At 36.3% G+C, this 19,299-nt stretch overlaps 1 protein-coding gene and 1 long non-coding RNA gene across 3 annotated transcripts; one reads left to right on the forward strand and one right to left on the reverse strand.

Moving 5' to 3' along the window:
• Positions 1-182: 182 nt before the first annotated feature.
• On the reverse strand, positions 183-11,382 carry kifbp (kinesin family binding protein). 2 transcript variants are annotated; one of them, NM_001013462.4, is given in 7 exon segments: positions 183-1,404; positions 1,483-1,595; positions 3,509-3,602; positions 6,407-6,590; positions 6,679-6,758; positions 10,704-10,802; positions 10,913-11,382. In NM_001013462.4, coding segments are annotated over 7 exon segments (1,896 nt in total). In that variant the 5' UTR covers positions 11,360-11,382; the 3' UTR covers positions 183-525.
• LOC147841058 (uncharacterized) lies at positions 10,952-18,540 on the forward strand. Its single transcript, XR_015505951.1, has 3 exons — positions 10,952-11,396; positions 11,598-14,444; positions 14,923-18,540. It is a non-coding gene; the product is annotated as an uncharacterized LOC147841058 (long non-coding RNA).
• The last annotated feature ends 759 nt before the right edge of the window (positions 18,541-19,299 follow it).

Here is a 19,299-nt window from a genome sequence, read left to right on the forward strand (position 1 = left end):
TCACATGGACTGTTTCTGGTTGCTTTTCTGAAGTCTCAGGGGACTGGAACAACTTAAGAGTGACCAATTAAAAACATCATTTTCATTTTTGAGTGAACTAACCATTTAAAGATTTGACCAAATAAGAGTAAACAGACAGTCCTTGAAAGTGATTATTCTAAGACAAACGGAAGAGTGGCAACTGTTTGTTTTGCTTGTTTATTGACATAAAATGCTTTATTAGTACAGTTATATCTTACATATTCGTTCTGAACATAACAATCAAACATTTCTCTGCTTAAAATAAAATTGCACATTGGAAATAAATTAGTGACTGTAAATCATGCAGTGACATCGGTTCACAAGAGTGAACTGTTTACTGTTTACTGAGTTTACTGTTACTGTCACAGAGGCTGGAAGAGTTTCTTACAGGCGCTCCAGTGAAAGTGCATTAGATGCATCTACTGTATAGGTCTGGTATGGAGCAAGGGGTAGTGTACATTTGTCAGGTGTTCATATTTATGTAAAAGGCCACCATTCACCATTTCAGTTGGAGGAGGCCAGAGTGGATCGAATTCTGTTGATCTTCAGAGGGAGCAGGGAGACCATCTCCATACTCAGCTCTAGCTCGGTTTCTACAGCGTTCTTGGCTTCTGGATTCTCCTCGCAGTACTGCACTACGAAGTTGTAGGACTCCAGTGAAAGACTGAGATTCTCCATTTGGGTGGCCAGATTACTGGAAATGAGCTTGGAGTGTAATCTGGCGACACGGAATTTGGCGACCAGCGCCGGCCTCAGCAGGTCATCCTCCAGCTTTTCGGGAAACTTGCCCTCTGGTGAACGAGTGGAGTCGAGGAACATCTGATAATACTTCATGGAGGACGAGCACAAGTGGTTGAACTTCTTAATGGTGTGCACATCTGGCTGATCCAGCTTGTCGGCCACCGCCAGCTTCAGGTCCATCATCTCGTAATAGGTTTCGGCAAGTTCAAACTGCAGCTGCCGGCAGATTAACAAATAGTACTGAGCGTTCAGATCCTTGCAGATAGGCTCCAGCATGTCGACGCGGCGTTTGTGCATCTTACAGCGTCGTTCCAGATCTTCTTCAAAGAAGGCCAGGACTTTAAAGAGCGCACTATGGTCCTGCAAGATCTCAATGTGATCTGTCACGTGACCATCCATCGCGAAATACTCTTTGGCTTGGGTGACATAGCTTTGACCCACCAGGAAGATGCTACGGGCTTCTTCAAACTCCAGTGGAAGCATGCTACTTACTTTCTCTTCCAGGCTGCAAATGGAGTCGAAGGTATCGCTTGAACCAAAAAGGATGGCGCTTTTTCTTCCCTTCTCTTTTTCTTCCTCTTCATTTCGACGTGCTCTCTTTAGTTCATCCTGACGGTCCAAGTCTAGTTCTCCAATGTTATCCTGTGCAGTAATGGATATTACTTAAAGACGACTTTAAATTATATAAAAATGTCATTTAAAAAAGCATGGCTACTGTACCTCAAGAAGTTTTTTAGCATCTTGCAACAAATTAAGGCAATATTTGATCCAGCATCTGGCAATTTCAGCTCGCTTCTGCAGGAGCTCTTCACGTTTTTCACTTTCAGCCTCACCTTTGGAAAAAAGCCACAGCAATTCATGGAAATGTATCAGCAAATGCAATTCAGGCTTTTTACATTTTTTTCAACATTTTAAATATAGCTACTTTTCTTTTTACTATTAGTTTTGCCTTACGTGTTTACACTGACAATTTCGGGTGAACTGTACCTTTATTTTAAATGATATACACTCACTGGCCACTTTATTAGGTACATCTGTTTAACTGCTTGTTAACGCAAATGTCTAATCAGTCAATCACATGGCAGCAATTCAATGCATTTAGGCATGTAGACATGGTCAAGATGATCTGCTGCAGTACAAACTGAGCATGAGATAGGGGAAGAAAGGTGATTTAAGTGACTTTGAACGTGGCATGGTTGTTGGAACCAGACAGGCTGGTCGTAGTATTACAGAGACAGCTGATCTACTGGGATTTTCACACACAACCATCTCTAGGGTTTACAGAAAATGGTGTGAAAAAAACAGAAAATATCCAGTGAATGGCAGTTCTATGGGCGCAAATGCCTTGTGGATGCCTGAGGTCAGAAGAGAATAGCTAGACTGGTTCGAGCTGATAAAAAGGCAACAGTAACTCACATAACGATTTGTTACAACCAAGGTCTGCAGAAGAGCATCTCTGAACACACAACATGTCCAGCCTTGAGGTGAATGGGCTACAGCAGCAGAAGACCACACTGGGTGCCACTCCTGTCAGCTAGAAGCAGGAAACTGAGGCTATAATTCACACCAAAGTTGGACAATAGAGGATTGGAAAAACGTTGCCTGGTCTGATAAGTCTCGATTTCTGCCGCGACATTCAGATTGTAGGGTCAGAATTTTATTCCCATCCCTTAATGATGACAGTGTACCCGTCTTCTGATGGCTACTTATCCAGCAGGATAACGCGCCATGTCATAAAGTACAAATCATCTCAGACTGGTTTCTTGAACATGACAATGAGTTCAATGTACTCAAATGGCCTCCACAGTCACCAGATATCAATCCAATAGAGCACCTTTGGTATGTGGTGGAACAGGAAATTTGCATCATGGATGTGCGGCTGACAAATCTGCAGCTACTGAATGATGCTATCATGTCAATATGGACCAAAATCTCTGAGAAATATTTCCAGTATCTTGTTAAATCTATGCCATGAAGGATTAAGGCAGTTCTGAAGGCAAAAGACAGTCCAACCCGGTACTAGGTAAGGGGTACCTAAATAAGTGGCAGGTGAGTGTAAATATTTAGTAAATATTTAGTTTAAACAGTGAAGTGCTTTTTTTTTGTGGCAGAAGTAGTTTATCTTTACTTTATATCTCAAGAGGAAAAAATATTAAACTTAATAAACAAATATAGAATGAAAATAGAATGAATAGAGAAGTCCTAAAGAAGACTAATGATATTTACTGGTATAGTATTGTTCAACAGATTTTATTTTAAACTAATACCTTTATTCAGCAAAGTGAAAAATTCAGTCTTTAAAAGTGACAATTAACACGTTTATAGATATATAGGGTTTCCCAAAAATCAATAATCTTCAAAAAACTTTACTAACAAAATATTGTTCACAGTCAATAAACGTTAGATTTTGACATATTTGACTAAAAAAAGGCCTCTTCCCTCTTGTAAAATATGTAGGTTTTGTACAACCTCAGGATCTGGTGCAACATAAAACAACCGCATACATGAGTGTTACAATAACAGACGGACTGGCCCAAACGCCACTGTTTCAGAAGAATTACAATCAAAAACAGTATCATTACAGTGAAAGTTTCACTATGAGTTCACTAGGGAACAGACTAAAATTAGGGACTTCTGTTTTCATTTATCAACCTCGGCACATCATACAGAAAAGAAAAATGCCGGGAAATACACAATATCCAATAATATAAAAGAATGTACAGTCAAACACCAGATCGAAACTCACTTTCTTTGGCAGCTGCCTCTGAGGGGATTTCTCCAGCAAGGTTAGCGATGACACTGGCAGCAGCCAAACAATGACGAGCCTCCATATATCGGGTCTATGCCATAACAAAAACAGAGAGATACCTCAAATTATTCTGAACATGATCAAAATGTCAAGATACCTAAAAAACTAACTGGCAAAAAATATATATATTATCTATAGGCACAGTTGGTCGTTTTAGCCTCTAGAGGGCGATTATTCACAAGAAAACAAAGGCAGTTTGATGATGTAATTGAGCATGGAATCATGGGAGTTGTCACATTCATTACATCCTACAGGACTTATTATAATGCTTGTAATTTGTATTTAAAAAAAAAAACGTCTCCTTAAGTTAAACAGTTGACGAACCATTTTTGAATACATCCAACCAATTACCCTGTTAATGATTTTTGCAAATTGCACAGTATTTAACTGTAATATGAACTGTAAGAAACTATAGGCAGTTATTGTTATTGTTACTGTATTTTAAAGTTTCCGCAGTGAAAATTACTTTATTTTACTGTAAAGATATACAGCACTGCAAATACATGTACAGCAAGATAAATAAAGTAGGGTAAGACTTTATTGTCCCTGTTAGGGCTCTTGCTCTCAGCTGCAGTCGTCACATACATATAAAAACATTACGAACACACAAAAACAGATGTGTATTTAAATAAAGAAATCTACACAATTTTCTTCACGATAGAAATACTATCAATCCAAGCCACCACTATTTAATAGCTTAAAACTCACTGGATACAAAAAGAGTTTTTATACCCATTTAATTTACAGTAAGGAACTCTAAACCTTTTCCCCGAAGGTAACAACTGGCCTATTTATTAATATGCTGCAGTGTCATCTGTTCTGATACACCAATAATTTTCCAAGCAGTGTAAATCAAATGAACCAATTTAGTTCTCAGCTACACAGTTGCGGATCAGGTTGTGATGCCGCACCTTATTAGGCTCTCTTAATAAATAGTGTGATAAAATATGATCATACAATTTTGATCCACTACATGAATTCTCAGACAACGTAAAAAATACAGTCGTTGTTGAAGCTTTCAGCTGAGATTGTCAACCTGTATATTCCATTTCAGTCAATTATTGAAGAAGACACTAAGATAATTTTACGAAGTTACCTTACAGACATTTAAAGCTAGAAGTTTAGAAATAGTTATAGCCCCTTGAGATGATCTCATTTTCGAGGGGGTCCCTAAGAAGTACACAAACGGAACTTAGGTTAAAGCAAGCTAAAGATTTGTATAATATTAAATGATAGGATCTATCTTAATCTAAAAACAAACCTTCATAAAGAGTTGAAGAGTATTTAAAGGTTTTAAATTAACATCAGATGTATCGTTATAAAAAATATCAGCATAATCAATAATAGAGAAAATTAATTGAGAAATATTTTTTTGCTTACTCGAAATAAAAAAAAACAATACTACGATAAAGAGAACCTAAACGCTGAAATGACTTTTAAATTATTTGATTTATTTGATTTGATTTATTTATTTTCAAACAAAAAATATGATACATAAAATATCATTATCAAAAAGAAATACATTTCAACAAGGTCGAAAATGGAGCGGGATGAAGCATAAGCTTATTATTCTCCCACCCCATTACCCCATACATCATTTGTTTATTACTTAAACTTATTTATTCTTTTACCTATCTCTTTTTTGTACATGAAACAAATTTGATCCATTTGGCATCTTTGACAAATAATATGTTTGATTCCATTTGTACCTTTTCATTTTGTAACATAGACCCAAAGAAGAAAATAAAGAAAAAAATACATAGTACTGCAAATAGAAAAAATTGCAAATAGCCATTAATTAAATTATCACACCTTTCTCTTTTTATCCTTTTCAATAACCTTCATCATCATATTCCTTTAAGATATATTTATACAGTTTTTTAAAATTGATTAATATCCTGACGTTGTTTTAGAGTCTGATCTAGACTGTTCCATAGTTTTACACCACGTACAGACATACACAAACTTTTTAAAGTTGTTCTTGTTTTCAACCTCCTAAAATTGAGTTCTCTCAGATTATACCCCCCTTGTCGTTCTTCAAAAAACTTTTGTATACATTTCTGAAGTAGTTTATTCCTAGCTTTAAACATAAATTGTGCTGTTTTAAACTTAACTAAATCATTGAACTTAAGTATCTTTAATTTAAAAAATAAAAGATTTGTATGCTCTAAATACCCGACATGTTCTATTAGTCGAATTACTTTTTCTGCATTGTACATACATATTACCTTTTCTGCATTGTACATATGGATCGTAAGTTAGATTTATATGTATTCTGCCAAATTTCAACACAATAACTCATGTATGGCAACATAAGTGTGTTATATAATATATACATTGATTTATTTTCCATGATAAATCTTGCTTTATACACTATTGCTACAGTTTTTACTAATTTTGATATCACATTATTTATTTGCAGTTTCCATCAAATTTTATAATCCAATACAACACCAAGAAACTTAATTGCATACACTCTTTCTATAACTTCATTATTAATTTGTATTATTGTACTTTTGAATTATAAAATCGATACGGGATATAAAGGACAGTTCAGTATCGAGCCAATGTCCTAGAAATTTAAATTGGTCAATATTAGAAAACTGTGACCCATCATCAATTCTAATATCATATATCTATGTCTACAAACAGTAAATGTGGTATTTTTGCTTTAATTAATTTACAGTAAGATACATAGATTATACAGGAAATAGTTAACCGTGTAAGCATGTTAACAAAACTGATCTGAAGCGAATGAGATACATAAACTCAATGGACCACACAATTGTTAATTACTGCAATACTTCTTTTAGTCAGCCTGTATATGAATTGTACCTTGGTGATGTAGTACTGTGACAGTGTGGCTGCATTAATGGCCCACTCCAGAGGCGCAAACTGCTTGTACTCCAGCTGTCTCTGTAGGGTGCTGTGACAGTACTGTGCAGCTCTCTCATACTGCTGCAGATTCTTGTACACTTGAGCCAGGTAATACAGCGTGTGCGTATATGCCATTTCAAACCTATTCAGCACATATGGGGAAAACAGGGGTTAAAATACTCCTGGTTCATAGTAATTTTATTGAGTATATTTAAAGAGAGGGATGTTACCTTCTAATCTTCTCTTGTTGGGATAATTCTTCTCCTTCTGGCACAAAAAAGTCTTGAAGATCCAGGGGTGGTTGACCATCCTAATGTGCATAAAGCAAACAAAACACAAATCTCATATCATTTACTGATACCCATAGAGAGACAAAAATGGCTATTAGTGCCCTGTGATTTTTGTGTTGTAGAAAATTAGGGTAGAATCACAACAATTAAAAGTATTAAATGGAAAAACATTCAATTGTTATAATTGTATTTTTGTTTAAACTAAATCAGGGGTGCCCAAACTTTTTCCTATAAAGGGTCAAAAACAAAACTTGACTGAGGGTTGTAAGCTAAAAATATACCAACCTGTTACATTAAACTTGCCAAGGGGAATTGCCTCATTTATTCGATAGTATAAACAAAAGATAACGTTGATTCGAATTGTATTTAATATCTAATGCAGCATTGCTTTTAACATTTTATAATAAGCTATTTACAGTAAAAACATAAACATTTCCATTTATAACACAATGGAGCTCAATGTTGAATGCACTAGTTGAGCTGCACCTGCCTTTACTTTGATATGCTCGTAGATGTCAGATGTACTGTTTGTCAAGTGACAATATTTACTTTTTAAAAGTCTAATTCATTTACAACATTTAATTGAATCATTTAACTTCAGTTGCGTTTTTTGTAGCTCAGCAATTAAACTAAGAAACAAAAGATTACTGTAAATTTAAATTTCAAAATGACGTCATCTGTCAAGGACATTCGCCCCAACCACCAACATTCTCCCTCTCTTTTCAGATGGGATGGCGGGCCAAATCAAAGGTTACCTTGTGCCAACTTTGGGCATCTCTGTACTAAATGATTGTTATTTGGTAAAATAAATATAACAGAATTTAGGGAAAATAATTTTAAAGAGCTATATGGAGGAAAAAAATATATAATTGTGTATTATATTATTATATAATGAATAAATTCACAAATAGACCAAAAAGCTCATGCAGCTACATTCAGCCCATATCGTTGAGTGAATCAGACATAATTATAGAAACCTCTGTAATATGAATTATAAATATGCATGGTAATAAAAGCTATTTTTAAAAATGTAAATGTACTCCAATTTGTGTATCTATGCAAAATTCAGTGCTGTTTACTTTAGTTTTGTTAGAAATAATTGTCACGCCAATAAGAAACGAGCAACTACGGCATATCGATAATTAATTTACAAAAAGAAAACTGAGGCATGGAAAACTGTAAATTCACATAAAATCAATATATTACAAAATATTGTATCTAAAGATACAAACAACATCTTATAGTTTTATTTTTTATTTTGATTGTGTATATTTCTTTTCATTATTATTATTTCCACATTACCATTTTAATACGACTTACCTTTCTCCTTTATTAAAGGTGTTTAGTATAGTGGTTATCAGCTTCAGTCTTAGGGACCACTCAACACATTTTGTTCAGTTTATGGAGCCAAAGCCACTGGAATACATACCTGCCTCCCTTTGCCAAGATCAGCACAATAGCTAAAGCTACTGCTCTGCCATTACTCAGATCTGCAGCAGCTAATCTTTAACATGTCTACCCTTTAAACATAGATTTGATTGATCTATTTATACTACTATTTTTATACCTTCTACTGTTTTGTTAGTCACTAGTAATTTTGTGAAAGAGAAGATATAGTGTTATGTCACTTATGATTTCTATATTCTCCGCGAATAGTAACTGACTCTCACAATATCAACGAAAATTCACAGACGTTAAGCAAGGTCCTAAATCATCCCTCACCAGTGTTGCCAGATCGGGTAATTTCCCGCCCAATTAGGCAGTTTGTATTTGATAGTGCGGGTAAAAGAAAAAAATTTTTGACAAAATTTGGGAGGTTTAAAAAAACATAACTTTTATATGCAACTTTAATATTCAACAAAACATAACTGTGTGCTCCTACTCCATTCAGTTAGTAGTGACTGGTACATAGTGCAAGCCGAGTGGGCCCACCCGCAAGAGGAGGGGAAAGAAAGTCCAAGGACAAATCTGACTCGCCTTCGCGTGCACACGCATTACGCAGCACCTGCAGTTAAACTCACAGCACTTTATCATAACAATTATATTGATCTTTTTTTTCCACAATTAACAGCAAGAACAAACAGAAGCGTTGTCTGATTGACAAGCAGCCCCTAATTATGTTCAAAAGGATTTAAAACACCAAATAGGACAAATTTATACCCCGTTTCGTAAAAACATACTCTAACATTAAGTGCAGTGTGTTGGTGAGAGGAAGGCAGTGTTTCGATGTGATCCAGTTATGTTCTGGTTCTGTGACTGCAGGTGTTGGTTACTGTATGGTTAAAAATTATGACAGTTAAAGTAACCAGGTTAATTTTGATTTAAATTAAATAAAATAAAATTTTAATATAATATTTTGGGAGTTTTATGTGCATTTCCGACAGCTTTTGAGCTGGAAAAATCAGCTTTACCTGGCAACACTGCCCCCACATCATTGGGGCTGATTGGGCTGTATGCACAGCTAGTGTTTTACAGCTAATGATGAACTTCTGATGACAGGTTTATGTGACTATTTTCAATTTCATAAGGTTAATTCAAATATAATCATTTTATTAGACTTAAGCATTCATTTGGTTGTTAATGCATAAAAAGAGACCGTTTAAACGCAGGTGCCGTCATTAGCAGCAGGCCAGCACAGACGCTCCATTGAAAATACTGGGTAAAATTAATTTCCATATTTTAAAGACATGGTGTGGCAAAATATAATTAAATGCAGTGCTTCTTTTTTGGTCTGATACCCAATTTATATCTTATCTCAGCTAGGCATTGAAGATCCTTGTTTTTTAATGATATCAGATCTTTTGTATGGGATGAAAATTCACCAGAAGCCCTGGGCCTGACTGAAATTAAAAGTTTGTGTGCACATACCCCATCTGAGTAAACAGACAGTAGGTGCGTCCCAAATCACATACTTATGCACTATTCTACGCCATTTTGTAGTATAAATAGTGTAAGTAGTGCGTTCACACTGAAAACTCTAAAAATAATAAGTGCGCTCTAATTACTCGGATGATGCACTTATTCAACAGATAAAATTAAGTGTGTAATGATGGACACTTCACGCACTTCACAGTCGCTGCCTTACTTATGGTAGCGGGAGGGGCGGAGCCATCGGGCGCACATGTTGGATATATTTATTTTGGATTATGAAAGCAAAATTCTCCTCTGAGAGAGATTATACCACCTCCCGATAGTGAATGAGGTTATACTCACGGCAGGTATTATGTGGTTGTTTGGTCATTTATTTGGAAACCGTCAAACTTCATCAGGGAAGCGGTTTGAATTTCTGCGTAGTGTTTCATTTGGGACGACACTACATACATATACTATGCTGTTGAGTGTGTAAGTGCATAAGTACATAGTGCATAGTGTGCCATTTGGGACGCAGCTAGTGATTATCAAGTGCACTCATTCAGTCCCACAATGCACTGCATTAGTGTACACTTACAAGGTTGTGCATCTTGACAGAAGATGGCGCCTAGAGCTCATTCCAGTAGATCCATTTTAATTGCTGGTCCACTGTGGGTACAGCTAAATATCATAAAGCCATAATTTCTGATTCAAGTTGTTATTAAATAGTTTAATTTAGATTTACACATTGATAAATCTAATCAATACAGCTGGAGCTCCCAGATTACCAAATTTCACTCATTCAAGTGTAAAGGCTATGCCAGGCTCTTGGCTGTGCTAAAGATTTAGGTAAGGTTTTCAGTGTCATTGGTTGCTAATATGATTTTCACTATTCAGAATTTGTAAACAATATTTTTTGTGAAATATTATTAGGAGAAAGTCCGACTGTGTGAATGTAAAACTAACTTTACCTCAATACGTCATAGCAACGTCATGTGGAACTCGCATCTGACGCTCAAAATGCAGTTGTTGATGGTAAGGAAGACTTTGACAGCTGAAGCTCACATGGTTTTTAAATGAAACGTATCACAATCAAACAAACACACATAACACACCTCTTTCATGTAGACCAAATACATTGTTTCGGCAATCTCCAGAAATCCTTGTGCTTTTTCAATCTCATCTCTTCCCGCCCACAAAATGCCGAGCTGATTCTGTCAAAAACACAATCGTCATACGTTAACCAGCAAGATAAGCACGTTTATTGAGCCATACCAGGCTTTTTTAGAAAATAATAATCCATGTAACGTTAGTGTGTATTTACCCGGACATGTATAAATAAGGAGACGTTCTCCCGTGTTGTGGTGCACTTGTCAATGAGCTTCATGCAGACCATGAGGTGCAGCTCTCCAGCCGACAGCTCCTCCGTCTCTATGTGGTTCACGCCGAGATGATATTGCAGCACCGCGAGCCTGGCCGCTCTCAGGCCGGCTGCAGAGTCTCCAGTGAACGTTTTCTCAAAACCATCCTCCGGCTCACCATCCGCCGTTTGGCTGGACTCACAGTCCGCTTCATCCCCAGCCTCGCCCTGCTCCTCGATTTCAATCTTTTTCAAAGAACAGTGGATTTCCTTCAGCAGATCTCTGGCTTTGTATTTCGATCGGAAAGGGTTATTCTCGGGGTCTTTTTTCGACTCTATTTCGGAAAGCTCTTGGGCAAGGCGAAATTTCTCGCACACGGCCCTCCACTCGATACTGTTGTTGGCAGCCATGTTTCCCTCTAGCAATAAATAGTGTTCACCAGCAGAGGTCAGTCCCGAGACACAAGCAACGCACAGCTAGTAGTTTTAGTTTACTTTAGTTACTTGTTTATTTAAAATATCATATTAGTTACTGATTCATTTAAAATAGCATATGAAATGATCTCATCATAAAGTCTCGATGTGACTAGTACTTATTGTGTCTGTTATTATTGGCTGGATTTACTTTCCGACTCTCTGTTCTTTCCAGATTCTCTGGCTCCATCTACAGGTCAATGAAAGTCAGAGATGTAAACAAACAGGCTTCCTGTGGGGTGTGAGTTGTTGGCGGATGTGGCAGGTGAAGTACTTTATACATGGGCTTGTTCCAGTACCCACATTTGCGGTTTTTCCTCCGTGTGGTCAAAATATCTCAAGTGTAAAGTCCCCGTGTTACTTAGAAATAACAGATTCTAAACCATCTAAAACAAGTTGTCAGTAATCTAATTAAAGCAATGTCTAAATTACTTCCCTATACTGGGGGAAAATAGCCTAAATAAAATTCTCTTAACCATGTTCTGTAAAATGCAAATTATGTGGAAGTAACGTTGTTTCTTAATCTTTGTCACTTGAATGTTTTATTATGTTTAACTGTGTGTTTAAAAGTTTACTTATTCACCACCAAAGTAAGCCATGCTTTAAAGTGTATCCTTAACATTTAAGTAAACAACAGTAGTTTTTTGTTATTGTCTGTAGCCTATTGTGCCATAGATACACAGCAGCTATTGTGCCATAGATACACAGCACTCACAACATGAGTGACCTAAATTAAACACAGACCTCAGTACTTGGCACAACACACAATAATGAAACCGTCATGTTTTTTGCAGTGTGAAGGAGTTTTTTTTTCAATAGAAAATTAAGCCCATAAGTAACTACATATAAGAAAAAAGTAAATAATTGGAAATAATGAAAATGGCTTAATGCATGATTAGAACATCTTTGCTTAAAAGTATTTTTTTGATATTTAAATGAATCATTACAAACAGTGAAGTGATGCAACTGATGCCTGTAGGTTAGAGGATAATGATAACTATCAAATCTATTCTGCATACTCCACATTCATATAACAGCTACATACTTTTTAACGTGTGCTTAAAATAAATACCTGCTAAAAAGTGTCATGAACCCCCTTCTTTCTAAAGTCTACGGTGGAGCGCTGTGAGCAGAAGGGAGGAGTGGGCAGAGCAGGGAAAAAAGAGGGGGTGTACAACTGTCAGTTGGCTCAATAACAATTCTGACACAAAACATGAGATGGCATGATTTTGTTGTTTACAAAGTTAAAATGCAAAAGAAATAAACAGTATTTAAATGCCCGGTTACATGTATGATATACTGTTTGTAATTTCATATAATATATCTACATAACCACAATTTGTTCTATTATTATAATCATGTTTATATAAACACTATGCATCCCAGAGATGGGTTGCGGCTGGAAGGGCATCCGCTGCGTTAAACATGTGTTGGATATGTTGATGGTTCATTTAGCTGTGGCGACCATAGATTAATAAAGGGTCTAAGCTGAAAAGAAAATGAATGAATGAATAAGTAAATAAACACTATAAATAATGAGGACTTCCCTTCTGCTGAATCCCTAGGTCTAGAGCAGTACAGTAGCTTACAGCAGGTCTCATTCACTATCTATTCCAACCTTTAGCCCTGGCTGGAAATGTAGTGGATTTTAAATATAGTCGAACACAGCAGCATGGTGATGTGTCTGAATGGTAACAAACTTAACTGATAAAAGTCAAAGTCTGCCACTCTCCCATTCTCGTACAGCTCTCCGGACAAAAAGGCTTGCTAGTTGCTACACACAAACAGGTTGGCTGTATCAGTAGCCCTGACACCATTGCAGGGAATGCCATGCAACACACCTCATGGGTCATGGAAGCAGACACAACTTTTTACAACCATTTATATACTGCGTGCCATTCGTCGTCTCACAACTTGGCAGGTCTGTCCATAAAGCATGTGCGGTCATGAATAATTAAGAAGCAGGGTCTTCTCATAGCGTAAGAAAACTCTATGAATAATATTGAGAAACCAACATGTCATCCCTGGACATACAAATCCTCAGACAGGTGCATTATCACAGATTTTTATCCCGCCCCGATAATGATTTTAAACCCAGAAGATAAAATTTGCTGACAAAGGCTCAAAATTTTCCAGTTTTTCCCACAATTAAAGCGAACTGGTGCCAACGTTGTCTTAATGATGCTCAACACACACAACTCTGTTACAATCTCAAAAAAGTACTCGAGGGTTTCTTAAACCTTTAAAAGAGTGGGAGAGCTCAGACACTTCCTACACGAAATTGTGTAGGTTTGTCACAATTTAGCATAATGCCCAACTGTGGTCCTCATTGGCTGCCTGGTTATGTCTGTTTCAACCTTCAAACACTGTAGTTACTTGAGATATTAAAACTGACAACATCATTACTCTCATATTACTATTTAAGAAGGCTGGAAAGAAGCTGAAATTCCACCATAGTAATGGACATTTGGTTTCCAACATGCACCTTAAGCCCTACAGAATAGCCCCTTTCACACATGCACACTTTTACTGAAAACTACCGGTACATTGCCAAAAAAAGATCACGTGTGAACAGGCCCTTTTGAAAAAATTCAATAAAAACAGGAAATTAGTTCTGGCAATGTGTGATGGTGTGAGATGTCTAGTCTGGGCAAATCAAACAATCTGATGCTGATGATACATTCATTATATTTACAGGGAAAATAATAATTATAATAATAAAATAATTTGTCCAGATACATTAAGTTGTTAATTAGATAATGCTCCTTTGTTTTTTATTTGTGCCAACTGTGAAAAAAACAAAAAAACATTGATAAAATGCTTGTGATAAACCGCTGTGAGTTTAATTGCAAGTGCTGCACTCAACTGTGTAATGTGCAAACACACAATTTGGTACAACACCGGAAGTTTCTCATTTCAAAGAGGGTCTCACAGGCTGCAGCTCATGCTTAAATGAATCTCTCGACATGTGAAAGTGCTCCGTTCACATTTCTTCATCGAGTTGTTCAACACACTTTTCCATGTATCAGCATAATTGCTCATGTCCAGTGCACACACTTCTGTGTAGCCAGATGTGTAAATATAACTGTTTTTAGCTGCAGGTAGCACCTCTGCCGTAAGACAAGACACATTCTTTTACTATATTCAATTATATATATATATATATATATATATATATATATATATATATATATATATATATATAATTATTTTTTTTTTTATTTTTTTTTTTTTGGACAAACAATATGGATGATTGTTGCCTGTGTAAATGGTGCATTTTTGAATTTACTGATAAAGTTCCAGTAATTTTACAGCCACTGACTACCCTAGTAGCAAAGAATTCTGGCCCAGATTTGGCAAAAAGCTGGCACAGCAGGCATTCATCAGGCACTGGCATACAGCATGTGGGCCAAACATGGCCCGGGTTTGGCAGAGGTGGCACCGTTTTTAGGGCGGCACACAAGATTTGAGCCAGATGAAAAACGTAGAATTTGGCCCAGATTTAAAAATTTGATAAGTGGGCCATGTGAGTTTGGCCAGTCTTGACCCACATTTAAAATACACTAAAATCATTTTTAAGTAAAGAAATAAAATTCTACCAATCAGGTCACTTTGAGAAAAAGCGTGCCCAGAGTGTGCCTAAAGCGCATCACTCCATGGGTTTATCAATTTCATTGCAATCGTGACACACCAACCTATCTGGCCCAGTTCAGGCCCAGTTATGAGTTATTAACTTGGCTGAGACTTGGCCCAGATATGGTCTGTGTTTGGCTCTTGTCTGGAAGCCAGATTTGGTCCAGTCATGTACCGTAATTCACTGCGGCATGTGGGCCAAGCAAAACCTGATTGTGTGGGCCAGAGCTGGGCCAGAGAAATTTTGCTATGTGGGTAGTATCACTGTGTGAAAGGGCGTAGTGATAACAAACATCAATCAGATCAGTGCCATAGACAGTGCAGACTCTTGAAAAGGGGGATTTTAAAGGTGCAGTATGTAAGTTTGACACCCAGTGGTTGAAGTAGATATTGCACGCCTGGTTCAAAACAAGCCAGCGCAGGTTGACAGATAGATGGCATCAACAGAAGTGTGCCTAACTATCAAGCCTAAAGGCTTGATTTAAGGTTGATTCAAATTGTGTTCTCAATGAAAGCAATGCCACGTGATAGAAGGAATATTCTCCATATCAAAAGGAGTTTTTGTTCTAGCACATGAAATTTATATTTTAGAAACTGCTTCTATTTCTTTCTGCTTAACAACAGGAAACTGACAATGTTTACCTCAGGTACATCTCATGTGCTTTATTCAGTGTTAAATGCTAATAATGTGATTTTGAATGCCATTTTAGGTGACATTTATTGACATTTATTTATCTGCAGCAGCAGATAGCTTACCTTAGATCTTGAAAATGAAACAAACCGTTTAAAATTGAACTTCAGAACTGTGACTCGGAGTAAACAAAAACATCAGTGATTCAGCATCTACATTTAATAATGGTAAAAAGCATTATTATGTATTAATTGGAATATAAACCTTACCTTTTCGTAGGAGTGCAGTTAATGCACTATTCTGTGCTTCTGAATGGCTTTATTTAAATTTCCATCGTGTTTCATCTGGTTCATCTGGTTCAACATTAGCTGCTCAGCTAATGTTCATGTTTGTAATATTTATATTATAAGTTAATTGATAACCACCTTGTGGAACTCTGTATCTCTGTTTCATTTTGGAGTCTGCTACTGTCCACTGGAGGTCATATTATTGTCATGGAAGGACATTTTGACAGCCTTTCAGAGTGAATTAATAAAATACGCGGTTTTCCACCAAGGCAACCCGAGGTGCTGAAATTTAATTGGCTAAACTGACATTGGGTGGGTTAAATGACCAAAACAAAGACATAGAGGTTTGAGCACTGAATGCACATTTTCAAAGCAGAATATCTGACTTGAGCATTGTTTTTCAGATAAACATGAATGTTCACTTAGCATGTTTTTTTTAAATATCTGCAAACATATTAAGATATTGTTATGCTTTAAAAAAGTCAAAACTTACATACGGCACCTGTAAAGAGTCCATATCCTTGTATGACTCCTGTCAGACACAACATTAATGCTACAGTGTTTCCAACCAAATCAAGGTATTCATACTTTGCTTCATTTTACTCAAACATTCGAAACACATTTGAATACATGTTGATGGAAATGGTCATGTGTTTAAACGGCCACTTGTGATCAATCACTGAAAAATGTATGTTGATACCACTTGGCATAAAGGCTACCAGATTTTAGAAGTATTATAGCACCTTTACACTATACCTATGTGTTTATATGGTTTTTTTAATGAGATGAAAAAATTTCAGAGCTCATGATTTCCAGAAAATGATGACTTATGGAGTGCACTTTGCTTTAAATTCTGAGGTGTAATGGTGTTAGTGATAGTGTGATAGCGTGGGCTATTTGTGTGAAGAGGTAGTTTATATTCATATTTGGACAACACTATAAAAATGTTTGAGCTTCAGAAGAGTTAATACAGGACTGTCAAACTCAGTTATTTGAGGGTTGCTGCCTTGAACAGTTAAGTTCCAACTCTGCTTCAACACACTCACTGTTTACCGGCAGGTTTCAACGAGCCTTCATGGCTAAATTAGTTAGATCAGGTGTGTTAAAAAAAAGTTAATTTGCATTTTTTTCCTGCAGCTGGGGTGCTGAAAAAAACATAAAATAACAGCAGTTAAATTACAGAAATTTACTGTAAAATGATGGATGTTGAATTACAGAAATTTCCTTAATTTTGAATTTCTGGTAAATTTCTGTATTGTAACATCTGCTATTTTATGGTAAATTTCTGTAATTTTTTTATAGTGTAGGGTTAAAGCTGTGGGTGGATTTCTTTCTGAAGGGCTCATTCTTATGCCCTTATAATCCCTTTGTAGGGTCCCTCTGAAGACAATAGATCATAGTGATGAGCTCTGTGTGTAACACCAAATGGCTTCCCCTCTCAATGGATAATTTCCCGAAGTGTCCATCAGTTAAACTTTTCAAAATCCTTAATTCCAAGAGGTCCTATTAAATGGCCAGTTTTGACCACTATGGTTTGGAATGAAACTTCAAATTGGCGTGATGTTGTCATGATATTTTCACTCCGAAGTATCCTTTTAAGTGTGATTTATCTAATTTGAAATGCACTAAAAGTAGAGCTGTGGAGTTTGACAACGGTGAGTTAAGAAAAATTCCCAAACTTTTTAGCCTGTGACCCACAAAGATACAATGCCAGTGACTTGCAACCTCTTATACCCTCTGAGGTCGTTATAAATATATAAACCTTGCACGTAATGGCTCACACATACTCAAAGGTTTTAGTCTATTCATTATTTAATTTTGAAGAATGCCCCTCGGTGACCATCCTTCATGTTCAGTTGTGGCCTTTATTTATTTTTAATGTACACAAGTGCCTTAAAGTTGTCAGAAAGTTTAACCTGGTGCCATAAAATCAATTATTTCTTTAATATAACAAAATCACCCTTTTTATTTAAAGTTTGAAAATTATAGACTGGAAAAAGATTCAGAGAAACTGAAAAAATTCTCTTAGATTTTCATATGACTAAACATGTTCATGTTCCCTGGCCAAATAAGAACATCCTTCCTATGCAATCCTTACAAGGTGACACTTTATCCCAACACCTACCATTCTTGTTTTACATCACTAAACAAAAGAAGAAGTTAATGGGGCCAATGACATTTGCTCTGGTTTCTGGTCATTGCCTTATTCATTTTCAAAAATACTTGCAGTCTTGGAAATAAAATGAATCCTAAAAATTTTGCCTAAATTGTTTTGAAAGTGGGACTGTTTAGTGCATCATTGCTGAGAGTGGATAAACATGAGACTTTGTTTATTTCCACTTCAATCTCATAATTAATGTATGTTTCACTTCAGCATTTGTGTAACCTAACTGAAATTTAGCTGAAACGCTGCACAGAGTACACAGTTTTTGTTCCTTCTCTCAGTCAATAGTGGGCTGAACAGCTTTAATAGCAAGCTTTTAAGCTAGGGCTTTTGGGTTGCATTGTTTCTGTATTTTCTCAGAATTGGAGGTAGAAAAAAATAAATGTTTGGTTATTTTAGCCTCAAACCGCTATGAGTTTTTTTTTCTGTTAAACTATTGTTGTTGATACTTATTGACCTTCATAGTAGAAACTACTTTGGCTATAACACCTCAACATTCTTTACAATATATTCTTTTTTGTTCAACAGAGGAAAGAAACTTATACAAGGGGGAGAGGAGGACTGTCTCTTAAAAGGATTGACAAGACAAATCTTTTTTTTTTCATTATTGTTTTTATTTTGTTTTTTAAGTCTTTAGATTTTTTATTTATTTATTCGTAAACATTTCTTAATTACCTATGCTGGGTAGTAATCTGTATTACCTAATCAGATTCCAGAAATTTATTACTTGTAATTATTTTATATTACATTTTAAAAAGCAATTTTTGCTATTTTTTTACATGAAATAAATCATTCAAAATTAAAATTATTTTTCTTTAATTATTTTATTTTAAATTATTTTATTTTACACTTCTCAGTCTTCCTGGGAAAGTCTATGCCAGGGTACTGGAAAGGAGGAGTCCGGTCGATGGTTGAACCTAGGATCCAGGAGGAACAATCAGGTTTTTATCCTGGCCGTGGTACACTGGACCAGCTTTATACACAAGTATTTGAGGGTTCATGGGAGCATGCCCAACCAGTCCATATGTGTTTTGTGGACTTGGAGAACATTTTTGACCGTGTCCCTCATGGCATTCTGTGGAGGGTGCTCTGGGGGTATGGTCATGGGCACTGTTAAGGGCTGTCTCGTCCCTGTATGAACGGACTTGCAGTTTGATTCACA

The sequence above is a fragment of the Danio rerio genome, chromosome 13, assembly GCF_052040795.2.
Source record: "Danio rerio strain M-AB ecotype USA chromosome 13, GRCz13ab, whole genome shotgun sequence".
NCBI classification, from domain to species: Eukaryota; Metazoa; Chordata; class Actinopteri; order Cypriniformes; family Danionidae; genus Danio; species Danio rerio.

Coding starts and splice junctions, on each gene's coding strand:
- kifbp (XM_087277237.1), bottom strand. CDS start 6,583: ATGGCATATACGCACACGCTGTATTACCTGGCTCAAGTGTACAAGAAT. Junction 3,603..6,406: donor CACAGTACTACATCACCAAG/GTACAATTCATA, acceptor GTTATGGCATAG/ACCCGATATATGGAGGCTCG. Junction 1,405..1,482: donor ATGCTAAAAAACTTCTTGAG/GTACAGTAGCCA, acceptor ATTACTGCACAG/GATAACATTGGAGAACTAGA.